Source organism: Morone saxatilis, unplaced genomic scaffold, assembly GCF_004916995.1.
Source record: "Morone saxatilis isolate NCDOM2014 unplaced genomic scaffold, NCSU_SB_2.0 Contig8, whole genome shotgun sequence".
Classification (NCBI taxonomy): domain Eukaryota; kingdom Metazoa; phylum Chordata; class Actinopteri; family Moronidae; genus Morone; species Morone saxatilis.
Genome location: NW_023340257.1, coordinates 27,295,148 through 27,301,764, shown reverse-complemented (window position 1 = coordinate 27,301,764; position 6,617 = coordinate 27,295,148). Strand labels below are relative to the sequence as shown.

At 39.6% G+C, this 6,617-nt stretch overlaps 1 protein-coding gene across 1 annotated transcript; it reads right to left on the bottom strand.

The window, feature by feature from the left end:
• Positions 1–3,262: 3,262 nt before the first annotated feature.
• On the bottom strand, positions 3,263–5,636 carry sst1.2 (somatostatin 1, tandem duplicate 2). Its single transcript, XM_035679912.1, has 2 exons — positions 5,460–5,636; positions 3,263–3,469 (listed from the first exon to the last, which is right to left on the bottom strand). The coding sequence occupies exons 1-2, from the start codon at positions 5,634–5,636 to the stop codon at positions 3,263–3,265; spliced, it is 384 nt and encodes a 127-aa protein (XP_035535805.1).
• Between the last annotated feature and the right edge of the window lie 981 nt (positions 5,637–6,617).

The window sequence follows — 6,617 nt, the reverse complement described above, 5'->3', positions numbered from 1 at the left end:
ATTCATCACCATGGAAACGGAGAGCGACAGTACCCAACCAGCTGACAGACGAAGATAACGCGCACACACACACACACACACACACACAAATGCACACACAAAAACGCACACACACACACACACACACACACACACTCTGTTCCATCTGATAACAGTTGAATCTGTTTTCAATTATTTTCAATTTATTTCAGTTTGAGCTGCAGGAGAAACCACAGCTGTTGTATTGTCTATTCTAAACTGTTATTCTTTACGTTCATTCGGTGTCTGTGTGTTTGTTGTCTCATCACAATTAAAATATTTTTTTGTTTAATAACAGTAAACATTACTTATAGAGCATTTATCACATGAGAGAAGAGCTGATCGTTCCCGGCCACTAGGGGGCGTCAAAACCTCACAGGAGGTAGTGAGGCCTTCTTGATTTTAAGAGTTGTAAGAAAACTGCTTTAAATTTAGATTATAATCTAAGATCTAAACTGTAAACATACTGTACAAAATAAAATTTGTTTTACAGCAAAAACTGGCAGCTGTGGTCGCCAAATTTTACTGTGATAAAATTTACAATAGAACTCTTCTACTAATACGGTCAATAGGATATTAGTACTGTTGATTTTACAGTTAAAGTTGGAGTTTTATTCCATATTTGAGTTTTACCATCAAAAGAAACAGTTTTACCATGAGAATACCATATGAATGCTGGTGAGATATGACTTTCTGTGCCATTTATAGTCTGTAATATAAAAAACTGCTTTATTCTGTATAATAAAGGCCTTTATTTATATATAAATAATATATAAATAAAGGCTTTGCCATGAGATATGATGGTGTCACTGTTTCAGAAACTGTATTTAACCTATTTAGAGTTTACATTCTTTTTCTGTCATAGTTTAACAGGTTTCCACCATAAAATCTATATTTACATCAACATTTTTACAGTGCAGACTATATTCACAGAGCTTCGATCTCTGATCAACAGCCTCGTCCTGCATCAGAAAACCACCAAAGAGCTAATGAAAAAAAAGAAGAATATTAAGTCTGTATGATTGTTAAAAATGATAAAAAAATACAGAATACAGATAGAAAATTCTATCAAGATGTCAGGAAAACTCATCTTTGATCAAATATTCACAGGAAATAATCTGATATAAAATTCATCCAAATCTCTGGTTTTACACCTTCCTGTAGTTATTGCTGTAAAAGGAAATAGTGCTAACCACTGACCCTTGACCCTTAGTGAGGAGGGAGGAGCCATGGGTTGCAGCACTGTGGGGATATGACCAATGGGAGGTTTCAATAATTCTTGACTCTGATAATAAAACATTTAGTGTCTGAATGATTCTGAAATTTGTCTACGTGTAAATAACAGGTGACCACAAACCTTACCGCTGTACCGTAAATACTCAAAGAATCTGGAGTTAGGGTACGCAATGTAACATTAGAGTTAAATCTGAAAGAGCAACTGGAGAAACTCCCCTCCGTCACTCACTCACCCGCTCGCTCAGCGACAGCTTTAGTCCTGGCCTTCAAATCACAATTAGTCTTCATCAACCTGGGAGCGACAGCAGCGGCCAATCCTGTGGCTCAGATGTCGGCAGTGGGCGGGGCTACAGTTTACATTAGTTTAATCAAGTCTAACTAATGTTACACACACACACACACACTCACACTCAGCAGTGTTCAATGAGTCAATATTTGCTCTCTCTCTCTGATCTCCATTAAAAGGTTAATTAGACTCAACCGTCTCTCTCTCTCTCTCTACCTCTCTTTCTCTCTCTTACTCTCTCTCTCTCTCTCTCTCTCTCTATCTATCTTTCTCTCCCTCTCTGTGTAAACAGCAGCAGGTTTCAGTGTTTGAACACACACACACACAGACACTGATCACTCCCAGTACTCCCAGTCCAGCAGGCTGTGGTCTGTCGTCAGCTCCTTTCTGGATATTCAGTTCAGTTTATTTAGATTTTATTGTATTTTAAAGGTGGTGTTACATCATGGAGTCATATATGGTCATAATAATATATTAGAATATTTTATCTCAGTATCCAACCATAGCAAACACAACAGAAACTGACGCTGTAATTCCTTGTCAATTTGTTTTAGACCATTTAAAGTGAATTAAAAGAGATAAACAGACTCTGCTGAAGTGTATAAAGGCACACTGTGACATTGCCTGCAGCCAACGGAAATGGACAGGAAGACAGGAGGGTCCCTGCTGAGGAGCTGGACCTCCTCTCACATAATGAGGGTCGCCCTCTAATGGAAGTCAGCTCCACAACAGACCACATTGTACAGTATATGTGTCGGTGAGTGCAGGAGCCATTTTTGTTCACTTGAACACATTCATTTAACTTTTGATACTTTTGAATCCACATCTGGCGGGTTTTGAAGCATGCATCAAAATATTTCTTTATTTTTGTTACAAAAACTCCAAACCGGAGTTGCTGATGGTTGGAAAGACAAACAACGTTGGTTTTGGTGAGTGTGTTTTATGATTATCTACCAGGTAAAATTACTGGTTTTGTGAATGATGTCCGGTGAGCTGTAGCGCCCATTGTTTTGGTCTGAGATGTTCCAGTGTGACATCTAGTAGCAGCGAACATCATATACAACCTTTAAATAGTAATTTAACATCTTTGCTGACCTCCAGTGGTTCAACTTCTCACCTGCTGCAGTGATGTACAGGTGAGATCCAGGAGGTCAGAGGTCAGCCTGCTGTTTATTTACTCTTTACCAATAAACCTCTGATATATATTTTATCAATATATATATATATATATATCAGCAGGAGACGCTGCAAGCCAAACCACTTTTTTGATACAGTTAGTTTAATAGTTTTACAATTGATATGATTATTTTCATGTGGACAGAAAAGATCTGCTGAACTGATCAACTGATTAATTCATGTATACGATCGATATATGTTAAATATATGCTATAATCTCTAATCTGATCAATACCTGGATGTTGCGATTCACACTCTGGACAGACGGGAGGCGGAGCCAAACATTTGACTGATTTCTCTTTTTAATTCATAATTACATTAATTATTCTGGAACATCGCAGCCAGGCAGCTGTCGATTGGTCCGTCCAGTCGCTCAGGTGAAGGCCGGTTATCTGGGATTGGTCAGTTGGTCCGGTGAAGGCGTGGCCTCAGCTGGGAAGTAAACAAAAGGCACAGGTCAGACACAATCAAGTTACCTGGGCGGGGCTTAAACAGATTCAGGTACCTGGGCGGGGCTTATACAGAGTCAGGTACCTGGGTTGGGCTTTAGCAGGAAGTGAAGCCCTTCCAGTAGAAGTTCTTGCAGCCGGCTTTGCGTTCACGGGGGGGCAGGTTGTTAGGGGCCTCGACGGACCGCTCCAGGTTCACCCTTCCTCCTGTTGCCATGGAAACAACCTCAGCTTCACGCTGTGCTTCGGCCTCTGGCAGAGACATCTGAGCCAGCAGGTCTTCCACTGCACGTTTACTCCAGTCCTGGAAAACAACAACAACGTTTTTTACTATCAGAAATACATATAATTTTATAAATCTCCATTTTTTTCCCAAGGATGGTGAAGTGTGGTGTATCGGCCAATGGAAAGTTTAGAAAAACAGTTCGGACAATGTCAGAAACGATGGTTGACGGACTGTCTGAACTGTGGCTGTTCCGGAGCTTTTGACTGTATCACATGATCTTGTTGATCATCAGATGACTGATTTACCTCAGAGAGTCTGTCAAAAGACACATTTTGGTTTTATGACTTATTTTAATCTAGTTCTAGACTAAACATGTTCAAAACCCACAGCTGCAGTGTTGGTGGAACATTAGTTTTCTCATTTTATAGGAACATATACCCTCCAGTCATGTATGTCCATGACCTGTAGTGTCTCCTAGTAGGACGTCCATATAAACATTTAGCACTAAATCAAGCTGAAACAACAAGCTGTCATTCTCACTAATCTGCTCCCTCAACCTCCACATGCAGATTTATACTTTACTGCAATACAATCAGGGTGAAATATTCTCCTTATTACCACACTATCTTCTTCTGACAGCTTTACCAATCAAACAAATGATTGACGTATAAAAAAACATGAAAAGAATCCATCCAAGTTTGTCATGTTTCGTGCGTAAATGAAAATACCCAGAAAATACTGAACAGTATATGGAATAGTTCAAATCATCTCCTCGATTAGCAGCTACAACAGTAGAATGTTAATTACGCACGAAAGCTTATTAATCTTGATATTAACCGTTTTTTTGTTGTTGTTTTTGTTTTGTCTCTGTACGTTTAGTTTTTTTTTTTATATGTCCTATTTGCCATGTCATATGAAGAGTTTTGGAAATAAAAATCAGCTATAAACAATGATCACAAATTACATATAAGGAGCCAGAAGAAAGACCTGATGCAAAAAGTCATATTTAAGACCAAATAAATACAACAATCATGTATTATTCAAATCATTCTCAGCTCAGTTTGGTGATGGAGTACCTCAGGGTGCGATTCTTGGTCCTCTCTATACAAGTCCATTAAAACGTTACTGATCTGTAATTTTAGAATTATTATTTAGGTTGTAGTGTTCCCATGGTGTTATAGTAGAGATAGAGGAGCACTTCACTGTCTAATAAACATCAGGCAGGTTAGAAAGAACAGTTCAGAATCCGTCATCTGAACCACTGATGTGGAAAAGAAAACCAACTGTTTACAGTTTAGCTAACTAGCAGCTACGAATCACGTTAAAGACAATTAAAACTTTCTGTCATTTTCTCTGCCCTGTCTCTCCTCCTTCTCCCCCTTGCTATTTTCACACTCTTCCAAAGCTATAATTAGCTAATAATCAGCTGTGCCAAACACAGTGTGCTGTATGAAGAATCGTGTCAGACCTATGGTGTAAACACAACTACCAAAATAAGAGCTCAGCTGTATAACAGGTTTATACTGAGGGGACCCAGAATCGAACCCTGAGAAGAAAAACGTACCCTTAATCTTACAAATGAAAAGTAAAATTCAAACGATATAAAAGACCCTTCAAATGAATGCTCCTGTAGCGTCACTTGTTCTGATAGCTGCCGTCCTTTAGCTTAGTGTGGCTAATGTTCGCTAATGTTAGCTAGTGTAAAGAAACTTTTGACTGATGTTTCTATATAACTGACATTAGCAGTATGAGCTTTCTTTTACTTGTGCTACCATTTTAGCATTTAGCATTATTCTCTAATTGTCACATGTAACCAACAAGGCTTCTTCAAAGTAATAAAGTAATAGTTTAATTTAAACCTCAGACATGCACTTTTATTTACAATTAAAACTTTAATTTAAAGCACCTCCAAATCAACACTAACTGAAAGTCAGAACTCAAACATTAACAGTAATTTCTGAGAATATTTTTGGGTTTTGTAGCACCGTGATAAAGACTCCAATAACTGGCTATAATGTCCTTTCTTCAGTAGAAATGGAGCATTCTGATTGGTTGTCGGCTGCCTCACCTGTGACAGGAGTCCAGCGCTGCGTGCTCGTTGCAGCAGTCGGTGGTGACGCAGCTCCAGGTCCAGGTCCTGGTTCTGATACTGCTCCTGGTCTCTGTCGAGCTGAGAGGAAACACCTGGACCGCACAGAACCAATGCCACGAGGGCCACAATGGCGGGATAACGAATGCACTGCATACCTGGAGAAGAAGAGCGTGCACAGTGAGGTACCTGAGGACGGAAATCAAACAGAGAAAACTGAGAAATAAAGTCCTTACTGTTTGCTGGTCTGGTTATCTTCTGCTGGTCCTCGTCCTGGTTCTGGTTCGGGGCTTGTCTCTGGTCCTGGTCCTCTGCGTGCTGCCCTTTTGAAGCCCGACACTCCTCCTCCTGCGACTCACATGACGCGGTGTGTTTGATTGACAGCTGGCGGGCTGCGCGGTGATGAAGGAACGTTGACATTTGAGTTAAACAAATGTCCATTAGTCCTTATTGACTTTAAATGAGTCTGAACAATAAAACAATAAAACTATCAGCAGCAGCCGCGTTCGGCAGCCGCCGGCACTCATCTACAACAAACACAACGGCAGAATGTCCGGCCGGAGAGGAGAGGAATTAACGGAGCATTCAGAGGATTAGCAGACTTCATTAGCACTTGCTGATATCTCCATTAAACAAAGAGGCAGCAGCAGAGAGTCGCCCACTCAACATTTAGAGAACAAACACGACTGCTTCACTTTAATGCTGCAGAAAAACACTTTATTAGTTTAAAATGTTCTGCTGAGGAGAGACAGAGTGGATGTGACACCAGGGATACCCCAGCACTCGTAGTAACACAAAAAAATACTAAAAGTTTTAATGAATCTTCAGTAAAACTCGTCCACACCAAACTCAATTCATTTTAATGCCAGTTTTGGGATCAGTGGTTGTAGAATTCTCAGTCGACAGCTTCCATACAGTTTAGTTCAAAGTGCTTCTTGAAAAACGATAAGACAAAGTGGAGTAAAAATTAAAAATACAATCCAATGATAAAAATGTGTTTCATTTGTTGAGTATGTTGAAAGGTTTCTGATGGGACAGTTGTGTATTTAAAAAAGATCAGGAAGAAGCCTCACAAGTTCCCAAAAACATGAAAATATAAAGAACATGTGCTAATAATAACAAACAAATGCCTCTTCA

What these genes read in the sequence shown, in the direction of transcription:
- sst1.2 (XM_035679912.1), bottom strand. Translation starts at nt 5,636, where the DNA reads ATGCAGTGCATTCGTTATCCCGCCATTGTGGCCCTCGTGGCATTGGTT. An exon ending in GCGCTGGACTCCTGTCACAG is followed by an intron (nt 3,470 to 5,459) that starts GTGAGGCAGCCG and finishes GTTGTTTTCCAG; the next exon opens with GACTGGAGTAAACGTGCAGT.